This window comes from Aulonocara stuartgranti, assembly GCF_965226115.1.
Source record: "Aulonocara stuartgranti genome assembly, chromosome: 22".
NCBI lineage: Eukaryota > Metazoa > Chordata > Actinopteri > Cichliformes > Cichlidae > Aulonocara > Aulonocara stuartgranti.
Window position 1 is genome coordinate 31,075,371 of NC_138957.1, and position 19,084 is coordinate 31,094,454.

Consider the following 19,084-nt stretch of genomic DNA (forward strand, 5'->3'; position numbering starts at 1 on the left):
GTGGCACACATAGCACGAACTGTACTAGCATGCATCATAGAAACAGAATATATAGCAAAGGACAAGCACGTGCCACTCTGAGTAGAAACATTTCTGCTTTCCCAGCGAGATGATGAATGTTGGAGCTTGAAAGTGGGACACTGAGACATCCCGAGGAGAAGATCCTGCAGGTGTGCGGGCTTTCACAGGTAAAATGGATGAGGGCATAGCGACACCTGAGCCTCCCAGCACCAGCATCACTTAAATAAGACAGAAGGGTTGAAATACAATGAACAGAACACCAACTGGATAAACACGAGTGCGGTTTAGAAGTCAAACATATACATCAGGAGAAAAAAGAACGAGAGTCAATGTTGCCAAGAGACTAAAATTAAATATCGATCATTAGACTTAAAAGATGGCTGGAGATTAAATGATGAACGTTTTCATCAAACTAAATCAAGTACAGCACTTTATTTTTTCCCTTTTCTCTTACTTTAGCTGATTGTCAATCCCTCATAACAACGAGAGAGTTTTTCCATTTATTTTGCCCTTCTGCTTTTAGAAACTTTTTAATTTTGTTTGTTTGTTCATTGATTGAATTCAGTTTCTGTCAAATTTCAGTAGTGAAATTCAATTCTTTTTTCTTTCCATTTGGCTTTTTCTTTTTGTCAGCGAGATGGCTTCATAAGTCAGAATTATTTCCAATTTTATCCCCATCTTTCATGTATTAAGTGTTTTGTTTTCTTATCAGTCCCTACAGCCGCAGATATCTCTGAAGCTATGGCTCCTGCCCACATGTTATCGTGTCTTTGAGTAAGATCTCAAATTGATCCTGACGTGTTTGTGTGTGAGAGGGAGAATGAACTTTTTCCTGGACAAAAGCATTTGTCAATAAATAATAATGATTTTTTTTTAGTACAAATTATGATAGAAACACTTTCACAGCTTGGCTTGAAGAAAGACAGATATTTCCCCATGTTGTGGCTCCTTTGGGTCATGAAGGAAGCACATATAATCTTTACAGCGCGAAACAGAAAACAATCAGACCTGGCACTCTTCCAGCTCAGCCCAGCAAAAAGCATCATACTGCTGTGAGCTCATTAGTAAAATAAAAAGCATCTGATTGACTAAGTGCCAGTGTGGAAATTAACATTCAAATTGAGCATCTCCTCATCTCATCTGATTGTGCTTGAGGTCATTGGTCAAGTTTTTAGCCGTCTGCCAGGGCTTGGCTCCGAGGCGGCCCGTGCAACTTAACTGTGATTGGCATATGCCTCTATGTGGCTTTCCCATTTAAGCCAAAAAAAAAAAGATCTGTTTTGCAACGTGGTGCAAACAGAAACTGAAAAAACACACACACACAAAGACTCGGCGCCTTGAAAGCGGCCAGCGTGATTTATATTCATACCATCAATCGCTTTTTAAACGGGGTCAGCTCCTTTCAAATGCTCTCTGTCACTCCCCAATGAAAAGGGGTTTACATGACTCATGCTTTTAAAAACATAACCTATTGAGTGTTTCCTCCTCAATTTGCCAATAACTAATAGCAGGAGACAAATTCTTTTTTAAAAATTGTCTCCTTCAGAAATTAGAAATCACTGCAAAAGCTTGTACTTTTTTATCATTTAAGACTTTCTTCTGGTATGAAGGTTTCCAGAGAAACATAACATTGGTGCTAAAATTAAGTTTTGACTTCTACAGAATCTGTCAGTATTTTACTGTCACACATATTGATTTTGGTAAAAGTGGCTGGAAGGAAATAAAAATAATAATAAATGCCTGGTTTCTGTTTTGCTATTAGCTTCAGATTGCTAAAAACTATTATTTTACTACAAACACAAATAAATGAGTAATAGTAAGACAACATGAGTGTACATCTCCCAAAAGACGTACTCGCCGACTTGGCAGTTAAATGGAAAAGAGAAACTGTTAATCAATGAGTTACATAGCCCCATAACCCCCATAACCATAGATACTAATCTGCATCCTGTAACTACTGATAACATCTTGCAGTAATATCAACGATGTCTCCAATAAAGTTCTCATCCTGCTATCCTAGAAAAATGTAATATGCGGGTAAAACTGGAAAATCAGAAGTGTAGAGGCCGTTATTTTGAGTTAAGTGCAAATAAGAAAACTAAAGAAAACAACAAAGGAAATGAAAAGCCTTTGCGTCCAATAATCATCCCACAATAGGATCAAACAGTCTTCACAGCAAAATTTATTTTTGCTCGAATTTTACTGTTGTGTTGTTAAACATTAAAGATTACTACGCTGCCACAAACTCTGCCTGCACTTTTTAAAAGAACATTTGCAGCTAACTTATTTGCTCAATTAGGAGATATCTCCTTTTCTTTATGCTGTTTGCTGGGTACTCTTTTTTCCCTGCAAGTAGTAAAGACAAGTTATAAACAGTTTGACGTTTTATTTTTTGTAAAAAGTTATTATCTGACGCAGATTAGTTGTGTATGAACAGAATTATTAAGAAACTACCAAAAGCACAAAGCACTCAAACTGTAAGTATGTGGACTCTGACTGTAAACATATGGCAATGTGATTTTAGTCAGTGTCTCTGTGGGTGTATATGTGTGTGTGTGTGTGTGTGTGTGTGTGTGTGTGTGTGTGTGTGTGTACTTGTTTTCATGACATCTTAGGACAATTTTATGATAACACACTCACAAAATGAGGACGCTCAGAAAAATGAGGACATTTTTGAGGTCCTCATTTTTCTGAGCCTTCTAAAGTGTTCTAGAGGCTCCCAACATGCTCCCAAACCAAAAATCTCGAAAGTCCTGAAACATCACAATTTTATGAAAAAGTGTGTTTAAGTGTGTTTAGCGTTTTTGCTCACTTTCAGTTTCGCCGCCTACTGGCCAGTTTTGGAACTTAACACACTTTAAACACACTTTCAGTGACGTCACTCTGCGAGTCCTCATATTGTAGGTGTGTCAGACACAATAACACATTTGACCCAGGTTATACCCTTCTGGGGCTTAGCGGACACATGCGTGGACAGCACCTTTTAGTTCTTATGTCCAAAGTCGTATTCAATGTTGAAATGGAGGTGAACTTTATTTCAATCATTCGTGGAATAGTAACAGATGAATTTTGAGGCTTCTGAAAATTGTTCGTTCAAACCTTGCCAATTAAACAATCATTCTAACACACATCAAAAACTTTTCACATTTTTATACATATTAAGGTGAGCTATAAGCAAGGGTAACAACAGTTAAATCAGGCAAATCTTGACAAAAATGAAGGTCTTTAGATTCAGTTATCAGTACCTGCACAGCTTGGTTTCTTTTGTTGTTGACAAAATGTATCGAAATATAAAGTTTCAACATTTGTCTAATTATATTACTATTAATTAATGAGTCTTACTTCTCAAGATCAATGCACAAATTGTCTGACCTTCACTATGCAGAATGATGTGTGTGCAGATTTTGACCCTTGAAGAGTTTATATTAATCTACATTAATATAATTGCATCTGCAATCTGCAGTTGAACTTGGAGATTCCTGCCGCTGTCATCTGATTCAGTATGATCATCAGGCTCAGTCTCGACTCTGTGTATCTACAAGAATTGATGAAAAAAGTCAACACTTTATTAATTATATTTTAAATTCAACTTACCTTATACTTTTTACAATATAGTATAAAATGCATATTGTTTCTTTAAAAACTAATAACACACTATTAAAAACTGCAGAATGCACAATTCCAGCTTCATTTAGTAATTCAATTAGTAAATAAAAGTGAGTAATTAAGTCACTTAATTAACTAAGCAACTGTAAATGTCACAGAAGTACAATTCAATTTCAATTCAATTTTATTTATATAGCACCAAATCACAAAAAAAGTCGCCTCAAGGCGCTTCATAGATACAGAGAAAAACCCAACAATCATATGACCACCTATGAGCAAGCGCTTTGGCGACAGTGGGAAGGAAAAACTCCCTTTTAACAGGAAGAAACCTCTGGCAGAACCAGGCTCAGGGAGGGGCGGCCATCTGTTGCGACTGGTTGGGGTGAGAGAAGGAAAACAGGATGAAAGACATGCTGTGGAAGAGAGACAGAGGTTAATAACAGATATGATTCAATGCAGAGAGGTCTATTAACACATACTGAATGAGAAAGGTGACTGGAAAGGAAAAACTCAATGCATCATGGGAATCCCCGGCTGCCTACGTCTATTGCAGCATAACTAAGGGAGGATTCAGGGTCACCTGGTCCAGCCCTAACTATATGCTTCAGCTAAAAGGAACGTTTTAAGCCTAATCTTGAAAGTAGAGATAGTGTCTGTCTCCCGAATCCAAACTGGAAGCTGGTTCCACAGAAAAGGGGCCTGAAAACTGAAGGCTCTGCCTCCCATTCTACTTTTAAATACTCTAGGAACAACAAGTAAGCCTGCAGTGTGAGAGCGAAGTGCTCTAATAGGGTGATATGGTACTACAAGGTCATTAAGATAAGATGGGGCCTGATTATTTAAGACCTTGTATGTGAGGAGTAGAATTTTGAATTTAATTCTGGATTTAACAGGAAGCCAATGAAGGGAAGCCAAAACAGGAGAAATCTGCTCTGTTTCTAGTCCCTGTCAGTACTCTTGCTGCAGCATTTTGGATTAGCTGAAGGCTTTTCAGGGAGTTTTTAGGACATTCTGATAATAATGAATTACAGTAGTCCAGCCTGGAAGTAACAAATGCATGAACTAGTTTTTCAGCGTCACTAAGAGACAGGATATTTCTAACTTTAGAGATGTTGCACAAATGAAAGAAAGCAGTCTTACATATTTGTTTAATATGTGCATTGAAGGACATGTCTTGGTCAAAAATGACTCCAAGGTTCCTCACAGTATAACTGGAGGCCAAGGTAATGCCATCCAGAGTAAGAATCTGGTTAGATACCATATTTCTAAGATTTTCAGGGCCGAGTACAATAACCTCAGTTTGATCTGAATTAAGAAGCAGAAAGTTAGCGGCCATCCAGGTCTTTATGTCTTTAAGACATTCCTGCACTTTAACTAATTGGTGTGTGTTATCTGGCTTCATGGACAGATAGAGCTGGGTGTCATCTGCATAGCAGTGAAAATGTATGCTATGTCTTCTAATGATACTGCCTAGGGGAAGCATGTATAATGTAAACAGAATTGGTCCTAGCACTGAACCCTGTGGAACTCCATAATTGACCTTAGTGGGTGAAGAGGACTCTCCATTTACATGAACAAATTGTAGTCTATTAGACAGATATGATACAAACCACTGGAGTGCAGTACCTGTAATATCTACAGCATGCTCTAATCGCTCTAATAGGATATTATGGTCAACAGTATCGAACGCTGCACTAAGGCCTAGCAGGACAAGCACAGAGATGAGTCCACTGTCAGAGGCCATAAGAAGATCATTTGTAACCTTCGCTAAAGCGGTTTCTGTGCTGTGATGAACTCTGAAACCTGACTGAAACTCTTCAAATAAGCCATTCCTCTGCAGATGATCTGTTAGCTGTTTGACAACTACTCTTTCAAGGATTTTTGATATGAAAGGAAGGTTGGAGATTGGCCTATAATTAGCTAAGACTGCTGGGTCTAGAGATGGCTTTTTGAGTAAAGGTTTAACTACAGCCAGCTTGAAGGCCTGTGGTACATAGCCGATTATTAGAGATAGGTTGATCATATTTAAGATTGAAGCATTAATTAATGGCAGGACTTCTTTGAGCAGTTTTGTAGGAATGGGGTCTAAAAGACACGGAGGATTGGAGGAAGTAATTATTGAAGTTAACTCAGAAAGATCAATTGGAGAAAAAGAGTCTAACTTAACATCAACGGTACTAAAAGTAGCTGTAGATAATGTTACATCTGTGGGATGATTATTGGTAATTTTTTTCTCTAATGATAAGAATTTTATTTGTGAAGAAGTTCATGAAGTCATTACTAGTTAACGATGGTTGGCTCAAAAGAGCTCTGACTGTTTGTCAGCCTGGCTACAGTGCTGAAGAGAAACCTGGGGTTGTTCTTATTGTCTTCAATCAGTGACAAATAGTAAGATGTTCTGGCTTTGCGGGGGGCTTTCTTATAAATCAGCAAAATATTTCTCCAATTATGATGATCCTCTAAATTTGTGACACGCCATTTCCTCTCCAGCTTACGAGTCATCTGCTTTAGGCTACGTGTTTGAGAATTATACCACAGAGTCAGGTACTTCTGATCTGAGACCTTAGTTTTCACAGGAGCTACAGTATCCAGAGTCATATGTAGTGAGGAGGTAAAATTATTATTAACAAGATAATTGACCTCTGTTGGGGTAGCGTTCAGATAGCTGCTCTGCTCTGTGTTGGTACAGGTCATTGAAGATGATAACAGTGGGTGGATTACATTCTTAAACATAGTTACAGCGCTTTCAGAAAGACATCTGTGATAAAGTCTACTCTCCACTGCTGTGTAATCAATTATTGTAAATGTAAATGTTATCAGGAAATGATCAGACAGGAGAGGGTTTTCAGGAAACACTGTTAAATGTTCAGTTTCTATGCCATATGTTAAAAACAAGATCTAGAGTGTGATTAAAGTGGTGGGTGGGTTCTTTTACATGTTGAGAGAAGCCAATTGAGTCTAATAACAGATTAAATGCCATGTTGAGGCTGTCATTCTTAGCATCTACATGGATGTTAAAATCACCCACAATAATTATTTTATCTGAGCTGAGCACTAAATCAGATAAAAAGTCTGAGAAATCAGAGAGAAACTCTGTGTAAGGCCCAGGTGGACAATTAGATGATAACAAATAAGACTGGTTTCTAAAAATTTTCAGCTGGGGTGGACAATGCTAAGCATCAGGCTTTCAAATGAATTAAAAGTCTGTCTTGGTCTTTCATTAATTAATAGGCTGGTGTGAAAAATTGCTGCCACACCGCCCCCTCGGCCTGTGCTTCGAGGTTTCTGGTAGTTAGAATGACTCGGGGGTGTTGATTCATTTAAACTAACATAATCATCCTGCTGCAACCAGGTTTCTGTAAGGCAGAGTAAATCAATTTGTTGATCAATTATTAAGTCATGTACTAACAGAGACTTGGAGGAGAGAGACCTAATATTTAATAATCCACATTTCACTGTTTTACTCTTTAGTTAGGATGTGGATACTGTATTGTTCTTTCTTTGTAATTGTTTATGTTTAAGTTGTTTGTTGCTGGTTTTTAGTTTGTTTTTTGTCTTTTTGGAAGCTGACACAGTCTCTATGGAGATGGGTTTTTGGGGGGGTAGCAGGAGGAGAGAAGCTGCAGAGAGGCGTGTAAGACTGCAACTCTGCTTCCTGGTCCCAACTCTGGATAGTCATATTATGGGGGGTTTAATTAATTTGTCCATATTTCTAGAAATGAGAGCTGCCGTCTCTCCTTATAAGACCAGGTTTCCTCCAGAAGGTTTGCCAATTATCTATGAAGCCCACATCGTTTCTGGGACACCACTCAGACAGCCAGCAATTTAAGGAGAACATGCGGCTAAACATGTCACTCTTGGTCTGATTGGGGAGGGGACCAGAGAAAACTACAGAGTCCCACATTGTTTTGGCAAAGTTACACACCGATTCAATATTGATTTTAGTGACCTCCGATTGGCGTAACCGGGTGTCATTACTGCCGACGTGAATTATGATTTTACTGAATTTACGTTTACCCTTAGCCAGCAGTTTTAAATTTCCCTCAATGTCGCCTGCTCTGGCCCCTGGAAGACAATTGACTATGGTTTCCGGTGTCTCTAGCTTCACATGTCTGAGAACAGAATTGCCAATTACCAGAGTTTGACCCCCGACGGGTGTGTCGCCGAGTGGGGAAAAACGGTTAGACATATGTATGAATTTGAGGAGTGGACCCAAAATGCTGACACAAAGGAACGTGAAAGAAAATTTGAATATTAACAGAAAGCAAGCCGTTTATTAATCTCTACTTTTAAGATTAGGCTTCAAACTTTCCTTTTTGCTAAAGCATATAGTTAGGGCTGGATCAGGTGACCCTGGATCCTCCCTTAGTTGTGCTGCAATAGACGTAGGCAGCCGGGGGATTCCCATGAAGCACTGAGTTTTTTCCTTTCCAGTCACCTTTCTCACTCACTGTGTGTTAATAGACCTCTCTGCACTGAATCATACTTGTTATTAATCCACAGCATGTCTTTGTCCTGTCTTCCTTTTCTCACCCCAACTGGTCACAGCAGATGCCCGCCGCTCCCTGAGCCTGGTTCTGCTGGAGGTTTCTTCCTGTTAAAAGGGAGTTTTTCCTTCCCACTGTCGCCAAAGCGCTTGCTCATAGGTGGTCCTATGATTGTTGGGTTTTTCTCTGTATCTATTATTGTGCGATCTACTGTACAATATAAAGCGCCTTCAGGCGATTGTTGTTGTGATTTGGCGCTATATAAATAAAATTGAATTGAAATTAAAAGATTACAAAACAAAAGGCAGAGGTGAAGCTAAACAATAACCTAACCTGGGGAAAATATTTTTTATTAAAAAAAACAAACAAACCATGAAACCTGACATGGATACAAAGATACCTGGAACATGGAAACGTGGCACCAAAGACAACAGATGACCTGACACTGAACAAATGAGGACAGGACTTACAGTGGCTTGCAAAAGTATTCGGCCCCCTTTAACTTTCCCACATTTTGGCACATTACAGCCACAAACATGAATCAATTTTATTGGAATTCCACGTGAAAGACCAATACAAAGTGGTGTACACGTGAGAAGTGGAACAAAAATCATACATGATTCCAAACATTTTTTACAAATAAATAACTGAAAAGTGGGGTGTGCGCAATTATTCAGCCCCCTGAGTCAATACTTTGTAGAACCACCTTTTGCTGCAATTGGATTCCATTAAAATTGATTTGTGTCACGGCTGGGAAGGCGAGCCGTGTGGTGTGGAGGAAGGAGGACCCAAGATGCAAGCAGTGGATGAAAATGCTAGTGAAGTTTATTTACAAGGTGTAGTGGCAAACAAGCAGTGGGGCATGACAAATAACTGAAGACACCTAAACTGGGAAGAACTAAAATAACAGACCTGGGTGCATACGACAAAGGGATGTGCGGCAGCCGCCGAGCAGGACACCGAGTAACAGGCAGGAGAACACACAGGGCTTAAATACACACACCAGTAATCAGGGGATGAGAGACAGGAGGGCAACACGGCTGGGAGGAATCAGAGCTGACGGGACAGGGGAAACGTAAACTGAACACACTCACATCAGACAGAGACCTTCACAATAAAACAGGAAACTCAGACACGGGGAACCAAACAAGACACAGAACTAAACAGACAGATTCACAAACAGACGGGGTGACAGCATAGACAGAGACACAGACTCAGAGGCAGACCAAATATAACACATAGAACTCAAACAATAATAATCATCATCATCATCATAATAATAAACTAAAAGCGCTGGGTCACCGACCCAGGACCATGACAATTTGTGTTTGTGGCAGTAATGTGACAAAATGTGGAAAAGAGGGACGAATACTTTTGCAAGCCACTGCAAGTACACAGAGAGATAATGAGGGGATGAGGAACAGCTGGGACAAGGGGAAACAAAACTAGACTCACTGCATTTAGGACAAAGACTTTCCCAATAAAACAGACATCACAAGGGTAATCTAATAAACAAATGAACTTAGCAAACCTAAAGAACTTATAAATAAACATCGACATCTAAACAAACTAAAACTTAAAACGCTGGGTCAACAGACCCAGGAAAGTGACAGTAAAATCATTATACACATTATACTTATTTTCTTAAATTGCTTATCTATTATCTGTATTTTAACTTGGGGGTCTAGGGGTGCTGCATGTTTATGATAACACACTGACAATATCAGGACAATTTTAGCCTTACTCTATCAGTGAACAGCATGCCCATGCTAACTTAAACTAGACCAGCAAGCTAACCCCATGTGTATTAAGTGTTACTTCAGAATAGGAACCAAACAAATTAACGGAACGAAATTAACTGTAACAGCAGTTTGCAAAACATTGTGACAGTTCTCAAGTGTTCCTACCTCAAATCCAGCACGTGTTGCTGTGTTTTTGTTGTTAAATGGACGAGGAGAGACCGTGGCTGGTGAGAGGATGCAGCATTTCGTCAGTGGAGCATAGAACGACGTCTCTGATTGGTCAAAAAGTGAGTAAAGATGCATCTGATTGTTCGAAAGCGTCAACCAAAGAGCTGCTGGTCACGGCAAGATACAAACTCGCCGGAGCTCTGCGTGAACGGCACATCCGGGACCTTCAGCACTCAGGAGAGATTTATCTTGAGGTATGTATTTACCTTTGATATCCATGCGTCGACGAAAGCTCCGCGAGGTAAAGTTGTATGTTTAACAAGCTAATTAAGGTTAGTTAAACGGAATTAAAACAATACACAACCGATTTGAACAAATTGAAAGTGGTGAATGATGATAAATGCTAAAAAATTACTTAAGATTTATCTTTAACAATAGATATTAGAAGTTAAATTTAACTGTTTTTAAATTCCCACCGGAGTTAAAGGGACCTGCGGCCTTGCATGTGCTCTGCATCTTCAACTGCAGAGACAGTCAGTCTAAGCTCAGTGTAGCTAACTGCAACACACTTTTTTTTTCAACACAAGATATGCTTGGGGAGATTTAAATGATAATATTAATGTTTTCTTATTCAGCACAAATCAATAATATTATAGTTATTTGCTCACGGTCTGGGTCTCTGGCCCAGCGTTTCTGATGTTATTCTAAGGTTTTTGAGTTTCTTATGTTTAATGGCGGGTTAGTTGAGTTTGGCTTAACGTTATTAATATCGTTTTAAGGAGTTTATGTTAGGGCTGTATATTACCACGTTTGTATTTTCATGCCATGTTTCCTGTTTTATTTTGAAAGAGTCTGTTGCGTTCAGTTCATTAATCTCACTTCCCTGTTGTGTCAATAGAATCATTTGTGCAAGCTACTACCCTGCTGTCCCTCTGTCGTGTCTCAACCTCCAACAGGAAAGTAGAAGTCCTCATATGGTAGGACCAGTGATTGTAGTGTGTGTTACACTGTCCTCATATTGTTTTAAGCTGTGAAGGACAGGAGTGTGTTTCAGTTGCCTTCCTCATGTGGTAGGACCAACAACTCTAGTGTGTGTTACACTGTCGTCATATCGTTGGGTAGCAGAACCGTACAGTGTTAAGTTTCTATAGAATCTGGTATAAGGAAGTCAGATCCTTCTGTAATAATATTCACTGATACAAATATGATCTGTAGTTAATTAAATAGTCGGGATTTATACTAGAGAATGTTTCTGACGTTATATTGTTGTCTTTTGTTGCAGACACCAGGTGCCGAGGTCCTGTCTCAACCTCCTTCAGACCAATTGGTGAGTGACACACCCACTTCATTCTTCCAACAGGTTACACATTATTTTTTTGTATTTGGCATCAAGTATATGTGTCAGTTGGGCCTAGTGCATAAATGAAATGCACTTTAATTGTACTAAAACAATCAGTTTTAGTCGAAGTTAACCAAAACCAACATTAGCATTAGGATAAAGTAATTGTCTATACCATTTGTTAGTCCAAACTTTCCCTTAAAGCATCAGCTTGATCTTTATTCTGACAAAATTTGATATTTTTGTCGTTTTACACATGTTTTTGTCAAAATAAGCTCCCGCTGATCAGTTTACATGATTTAATTTCTGGGGAAATAGATGGCTGTACATCAGTGTTGGGTTTAGAGCTTTTATTGACAACAGCAGGAGAAGTTAGAAGTCAGGAATGTGAACTCTACATGTGTTCAGTCGTCATGTCCTCATATTGTTTTAAGCTGTGAAGGACAGGAGTGTGTTTCAGTTGCCTTCCTCATGTGGTAGGACCAACAACTCTAGTGTGTGTTACACTGTCCTCATATCGTTGGGTAGCAGAACCGTACAGTGTTAAGTTTCTATAGAATCTGGTATAAGGAAGTCAGATCCTTCTGTAATAATATTCACTGATACAAATATGATCTGTAGTTAATTAAATAGTCGGGATTTATACTAGAGAATGTTTCTGACGTTATATTGTTGTCTTTTGTTGCAGACACCAGGTGCCGAGGTCCTACCTCAACCTCCTTCAGACCAATTGGTGAGTGACACACCCACTTCATTCTTCCAACAGGTTACACATTATTTTTTTGTATTTGGCATCAAGTATATGTGTCAGTTGGGCCTAGTGCATAAATGAAATGCACTTTAATTGTACCAAAACAATCAGTTTTAGTCGAAGTTAACCAAAACCAACATTAGCATTAGGATAAAGTAATTGTCTATACCATTTGTTAGTCCAAACTTTCTCTTAAAGCATCAGCTTGATCTTTATTCTGACAAAATTTGATATTTTTGTCGTTTTACACATGTTTTTGTCAAAATAAGCTCCCGCTGATCAGTTTACATGATTTAATTTCTGGGGAAATAGATGGCTGTATATCAGTGTTGGGTTTAGAGCTTTTATTGACAACAGCAGGAGAAGTTAGAAGTCAGGAATGTGAACTCTACATGTGTTCAGTCGTCATGTCCTCATATTGTTTTAAGCTGTGAAGGACAGGAGTGTGTTTAAGTAGAAGTCCTCATATGGTAGGACCAGTGATTGTAGTGTGTGTGTTACACTGACCTCATATTGTTTTAAGCTGTGAAGGACAGGAGTGTGTTTCAGTTGCCTTCCTCATGTGGTAGGACCAACAACTCTAGTGTGTGTTACAATGTCCTCATATCGTTGGGTAGCAGAACCGTACAGTGTTAAGTTTCTATAGAATCTGGTATAAGGAAGTCAGATCCTTCTGTAATAATATTCACTGATACAAATATGATCTGTAGTTAATTAAATAGTCGGGATTTATACTAGAGAATGTTTCTGACGTTATATTGTTGTCTTTTGTTGCAGACACCAAGTGCCGAGGTCCTGTCTCAACCTCCTTCAGACCAATTGGTGAGTGACACACCCACTTCATTCTTCCAACAGGTTACACATTATTTTTTTTGTATTTGGCATCAAGTATATGTGTCAGTTGGGCCTAGTGCATAAATGAAATGCACTTTAATTGTACTAAAACAATCAGTTTTAGTCGAAGTTAACCAAAACCAACATTAGCATTAGGATAAAGTAATTGTCTATACCATTTGTTAGTCCAAACTTTCCCTTAAAGCATCAGCTTGATCTTTATTCTGACAAAATTTGATATTTTTGTCGTTTTACACATGTTTTTGTCAAAATAAGCTCCCGCTGATCAGTTTACATGATTTAATTTCTGGGGAAATAGATGGCTGTACATCAGTGTTGGGTTTAGAGCTTTTATTGACAACAGCAGGAGAAGTTAGAGGTCAGGAATGTGAACTCTACATGTGTTCAGTCGTCATGTCCTCATATTGTTTTAAGCTGTGAAGGACAGGAGTGTGTTTAAGTAGAAGTCCTCATATGGTAGGACCAGTGATTGTAGTGTGTGTGTGTTACACTGTCCTCATATTGTTTTAAGCTGTGAAGGACAGGAGTGTGTTTCAGTTGCCTTCCTCATGTGGTAGGACCAACAACTCTAGTGTGTGTTACACTGTCCTCATATCGTTGGGTAGCAGAACCGTACAGTGTTAAGTTTCTATAGAATCTGGTATAAGGAAGTCAGATCCTTCTGTAATAATATTCACTGATACAAATATGATCTGTAGTTAATTAAATAGTCGGGATTTATACTAGAGAATGTTTCTGACGTTATATTGTTGTCTTTTGTTGCAGACACCAGGTGCCGAGGTCCTACCTCAACCTCCTTCAGACCAATTGGTGAGTGACACACCCACTTCATTCTTCCAACAGGTTACACATTATTTTTTTGTATTTGGCATCAAGTATATGTGTCAGTTGGGCCTAGTGCATAAATGAAATGCACTTTAATTGTACTAAAACAATCAGTTTTAGTCGAAGTTAACCAAAACCAACATTAGCATTAGGATAAAGTAATTGTCTATACCATTTGTTAGTCCAAACTTTCTCTTAAAGCATCAGCTTGATCTTTATTCTGACAAAATTTGATATTTTTGTCGTTTTACACATGTTTTTGTCAAAATAAGCTCCCGCTGATCAGTTTACATGATTTAATTTCTGGGGAAATAGATGGCTGTATATCAGTGTTGGGTTTAGAGCTTTTATTGACAACAGCAGGAGAAGTTAGAAGTCAGGAATGTGAACTCTACATGTGTTCAGTCGTCATGTCCTCATATTGTTTTAAGCTGTGAAGGACAGGAGTGTGTTTAAGTAGAAGTCCTCATATGGTAGGACCAGTGATTGTAGTGTGTGTGTTACACTGACCTCATATTGTTTTAAGCTGTGAAGGACAGGAGTGTGTTTCAGTTGCCTTCCTCATGTGGTAGGACCAACAACTCTAGTGTGTGTTACAATGTCCTCATATCGTTGGGTAGCAGAACCGTACAGTGTTAAGTTTCTATAGAATCTGGTATAAGGAAGTCAGATCCTTCTGTAATAATATTCACTGATACAAATATGATCTGTAGTTAATTAAATAGTCGGGATTTATACTAGAGAATGTTTCTGACGTTATATTGTTGTCTTTTGTTGCAGACACCAAGTGCCGAGGTCCTGTCTCAACCTCCTTCAGACCAATTGGTGAGTGACACACCCACTTCATTCTTCCAACAGGTTACACATTATTTTTTTTGTATTTGGCATCAAGTATATGTGTCAGTTGGGCCTAGTGCATAAATGAAATGCACTTTAATTGTACTAAAACAATCAGTTTTAGTCGAAGTTAACCAAAACCAACATTAGCATTAGGATAAAGTAATTGTCTATACCATTTGTTAGTCCAAACTTTCCCTTAAAGCATCAGCTTGATCTTTATTCTGACAAAATTTGATATTTTTGTCGTTTTACACATGTTTTTGTCAAAATAAGCTCCCGCTGATCAGTTTACATGATTTAATTTCTGGGGAAATAGATGGCTGTACATCAGTGTTGGGTTTAGAGCTTTTATTGACAACAGCAGGAGAAGTTAGAGGTCAGGAATGTGAACTCTACATGTGTTCAGTCGTCATGTCCTCATATTGTTTTAAGCTGTGAAGGACAGGAGTGTGTTTAAGTAGAAGTCCTCATATGGTAGGACCAGTGATTGTAGTGTGTGTGTTACACTGTCCTCATATTGTTTTAAGCTGTGAAGGACAGGAGTGTGTTTAAGTAGAAGTCCTCATATGGTAGGACCAGTGATTGTAGTGTGTGTGTTACACTGTCCTCATATTGTTTTAAGCTGTGAAGGACAGGAGTGTGTTTCAGTTGCCTTCCTCATGTGGTAGGACCAACAACTCTAGTGTGTGTTACACTGTCCTCATATCGTTGGGTAGCAGAACCGTACAGTGTTAAGTTTCTATAGAATCTGGTATAAGGAAGTCAGATCCTTCTGTAATAATATTCACTGATACAAATATGATCTGTAGTTAATTAAATAGTCGGGATTTATACTAGAGAATGTTTCTGACGTTATATTGTTGTCTTTTGTTGCAGACACCAAGTGCCGAGGTCCTGTCTCAACCTCCTTCAGACCAATTGGTGAGTGACACACCCACTTCATTCTTCCAACAGGTTACACATTATTTTTTTGTATTTGGCATCAAGTATATGTGTCAGTTGGGCCTAGTGCATAAATTAAGTGCCCTTTGATTATATTAAAATAATCAGTTTGATTGAAAGTTTCCCATATTCAACATTAGCATTACTTGTTTGTGAACATCTTAGGAGAAAGAAATTGGCATATCATTTGTTAGTCCTAACTTTCCCTTTAAAGCATCAGCTTGATCTTTATTCCTACTAAATTTGATATTTCTGTGTTACATTGTCCTCAGATTGTTTTAAGCTGTGAAGGACATGAATTTGTTTTTTTGTTTTTAGCCTTTCTCAGTTGGTAGAACCAACAACTCTAGTTTGTGTTACATTGAAACTGAACAGCAGGGATGTTTGTCATGAAGATAATAACACTCTATCCGATTTCAAACAATCACACTGTGATGAGTATTATTAGTAGATTATGTTCACATGTAAAATATTCATATCAAATGGTAAATATCCTATATTTATATAGCGCTTTACTAGTCCCTAAGGACCCCAAAGCACTTTACACATCCAGTCATCCACCCATTCACACAGACATTCACACACTGGTGATGGCAGCTACATTGTAGCCACAGCCACCCTGGGGCGCACTGACAGAGGCGAGGCTGCCGGACACTGGCGCCACCGGGCCCTCTGACCACCACCAGTAGGCAACAGGTGAAGTGTCTTTCCCAAGGACACAACGACCGAGACTGTCGGAGCTGGGGCTCAAACCGGCAACCTTCTGATTACAACTCTTGAGCCACGATCGCCCCTTAATGTAGAATTACACACTGCCCAACGCTGACTTTGCCTACAATGCAGAGAAAAAAGCAAACAGACCTATTGCATGCATTGATTCTCATATTTCACTGTTACTTTTCAAAGGCTCAAGGACCAAGTATTCCGGGGGTTCCAAGCCACACGCTTTACTCAGCTGCCCTGGACAACATGAAGGGCACCTCTGCCTCAATCACCCTGGACAACAAAAACATTAGCAACACTTCACCAAGAAGGGGTAAAGGCACCAAAATACAAAATGTTTTAGGTTAATATACTTGTGATCAAAGAACAAGTTTGTTTTCAGACATGACACTATTCAGAGCTTTTATCATAAATCATTTCATCTTATTTGATTCCCAGCAGAACACAGCACTTCAAATGGTTCATTCCAAGCATCCTTAAAGGAGCAATAAGCAATATCTTTTCACTGCTAGGTGTGCTGTTTTGCACTGCCTGTGAACCAAACCAAAGTCTATGGCTGGAGATCAACACAGAGAGAGGGATTGTGACTTCATGCTGTACTCCAGATGTAATTACACCTCTAGTTCTTCACATAGTCATTTTTAATTCCTTCAACCTAAGTATGATGAATTGTGCTTATTGCTCCTTTAAAGTGCTCCAGTAGAAAGCAAGGTTTAAGAACATTTTGTATTCACATTATAAACTAGAATATTTTCTATCTTTTCTTGCATTCACATTAAGATATTTTCTTTTGTTTCCATTTATGACAGCTGGGACGGTGAGAAGCAAGTGGACAAATGATGAAGTGAAGGTTGCTGAGCGGCATGTTTCACTTCATAAAAAGCTGCAAAGTACCAGGTAAAAAGGAATGTGACTGCTGCCTCCAAGCAGAGCCGGCAGCTCTGAAAGGCAGAGACTGGGTTGTCATAAGGTACTACAGCCACAACAGGATCATAGCATTAAAAGAAAGATGCAAGAAAAAAAGAAACAAGCAAGAGAGATACTTTGTTACTTCCACAGTTATGTCAGTATTGCAGTTTTCTGTATTGCATTGTTCTTACTCATAAATCTGTGGTTTATGCTGGGTGCTTTTTGCAATTAAATGATAAAAAAGGCAGATAATGTTCCACGTTTTTATTCACATGAACATTCACTACAAAATGAATTAATGCATTACAATATCAAGACTTAAAAAGTAGACTGACCACATTTGACCCATGTCTTTTTTTTTTTTAAAAGTCTTTACACAGCTCAGATTTACTGTTTTATTAACACATAAATGTCTGATATTTCTGTCAGAAGTTACCCAACTGATGAGCATTACTATTGTGCATCCATGTCTATTATATTGTAATCTCAAAAGGAGCCAAGCTAAAAATGCAGAACCTACCGTTACCTGGTCCTTATAAGTCATGTATACTTGAAAATTATGTGTTTCCATGGGCTTCACAATTCACCTAAACATGAAATATCTGTGTGTGACCTTATGGTACTCATAAGTCACATAAACCTGACAGTGTCCTCACAAGTAGCATTAAATTCAGGTTTGACCAAAATTTAGCCCTAGCCAAAATCTCAACAGATGGGTGTGTTCCTGGAAGCATGGGTCAAATTTTTTGAGATCCCCATGCCTCTAGGACCTTCGGAAAGGCACGTTCCCATTTGTCACATTTTTGTCATACGTACTGATATATCACGAAAACACGTATGTGTGTGTGTGTGTGTGTGTATGTAAATGTGTCTTCAATCTAGACACAGAGGTAATTTCTGCCTCTGAATTAAACCAAATCCAATCAAATAAACTGAAACCTTGATTTAAATGGAAAGCACTACAGCCTATTACGTAGCACAGTGGAGGACAGTCTCGCTATATCAACCCTGAATTGCATTAAAGTTCTCACTCACCCTCTCTCTCCCCTCATTGATTCTATATCTCTCAGTCTCTCTCCGTCTCAAGGTCACTCTCCGACTGACAGACTCGGCAGAGAGAGACATTTCCTGTGACAAAAATAGTTTTTTTGCAAAGTCCAGAATGCAGCTTAGAAATGTGATAACGCATTTCAAACACTACGTATCAATACACAGTACACACGCCCTTCATGCAATGTAACACACTCGCATTTATGTATGCAACACTTTTCTAGCCTTACTGACTGCGCTGGCCGCACATTGAGCAACTAGTGAGAAAACTTTAACCGAAACTGGGCTTTTACTTTACAGTCAAGTCCCAACTGTCTCTCTGTGGTGTCTACTTTGATGGCAGAGCTGGATTATGGTGATGTTATTTATTTCCCAGTACATAAAATATATATATGCTGCATAATGTCTGGAGATTTACTGCAAACCTTAAAGCTCTTACCCAAAAGGGTAAGTAGTGTGCTCTGTCCTTTTGTAGATTTACCTGCTGGAACATTAATATTTACTAGTGTATGCACATGCTACAGTATTCTTTGGGTCTATTTGAGCTGTTGGTAAAAACACACACACACACACACACACACACACACACACACACACACACACACACACACACACACACACTACACACACTTTACACACACATTACACACACATTACACAGTGGTAATCGGAGCACTAGGTGCAATGACTCCCAAGATAAGCGAGTGACTCCAGCAGACCCCAGTAACAACATCGGATATCTCTGTCCAGAAGAGTGCAGTCCTGGGAACAGCTAAGATACTGCGCAGGACCCTCAAGCTCCCAGGCCTCTGGTAGAGGACCCGAG

At 38.9% G+C, this 19,084-nt stretch overlaps 2 protein-coding genes across 4 annotated transcripts in view; one reads left to right on the forward strand and one right to left on the reverse strand.

Moving 5' to 3' along the window:
• Positions 1-19,084, reverse strand: part of LOC309698698 (poliovirus receptor-like) — a 366,820-nt gene that overhangs the window by 71,370 nt on the left and 276,366 nt on the right. The window lies entirely within an intron of this gene.
• LOC309699628 (uncharacterized protein) lies at positions 10,055-17,460 on the forward strand. Of its 2 annotated transcripts, XM_082522733.1 has the most exons (9): positions 10,055-10,278; positions 10,923-11,001; positions 11,307-11,351; positions 12,052-12,096; positions 12,892-12,936; positions 13,735-13,779; positions 16,483-16,612; positions 16,812-16,906; positions 17,109-17,460. In XM_082522733.1, exons 1-9 carry the CDS (start codon positions 10,154-10,156, stop codon positions 17,118-17,120), a joined length of 621 nt encoding a protein of 206 aa, XP_082378859.1. In that variant the 5' UTR covers positions 10,055-10,153; the 3' UTR covers positions 17,121-17,460. The 2 variants fall into 2 exon arrangements, 1 of the variants encoding a protein (XP_082378859.1); XR_014274418.1 differs by lacking the exons at positions 11,307-11,351; positions 12,052-12,096; positions 12,892-12,936; ... (2 more) ...; positions 16,812-16,906; positions 17,109-17,460 and having other exon boundaries at positions 10,172-10,557; positions 10,923-11,297.

Excerpts from the sequence above, each read along its gene's own strand:
- LOC309699628 (XM_082522733.1), top strand. The coding sequence starts at position 10,154 with ATGCATCTGATTGTTCGAAAGCGTCAACCAAAGAGCTGCTGGTCACGG. Across the intron at positions 11,002-11,306 it reads AAAGTAGAAGTCCTCATATG|ACACCAGGTGCCGAGGTCCT; the intron begins GTAGGACCAGTG and ends CTTTTGTTGCAG. Across the intron at positions 13,780-16,482 it reads AACCTCCTTCAGACCAATTG|GCTCAAGGACCAAGTATTCC; the intron begins GTGAGTGACACA and ends TACTTTTCAAAG.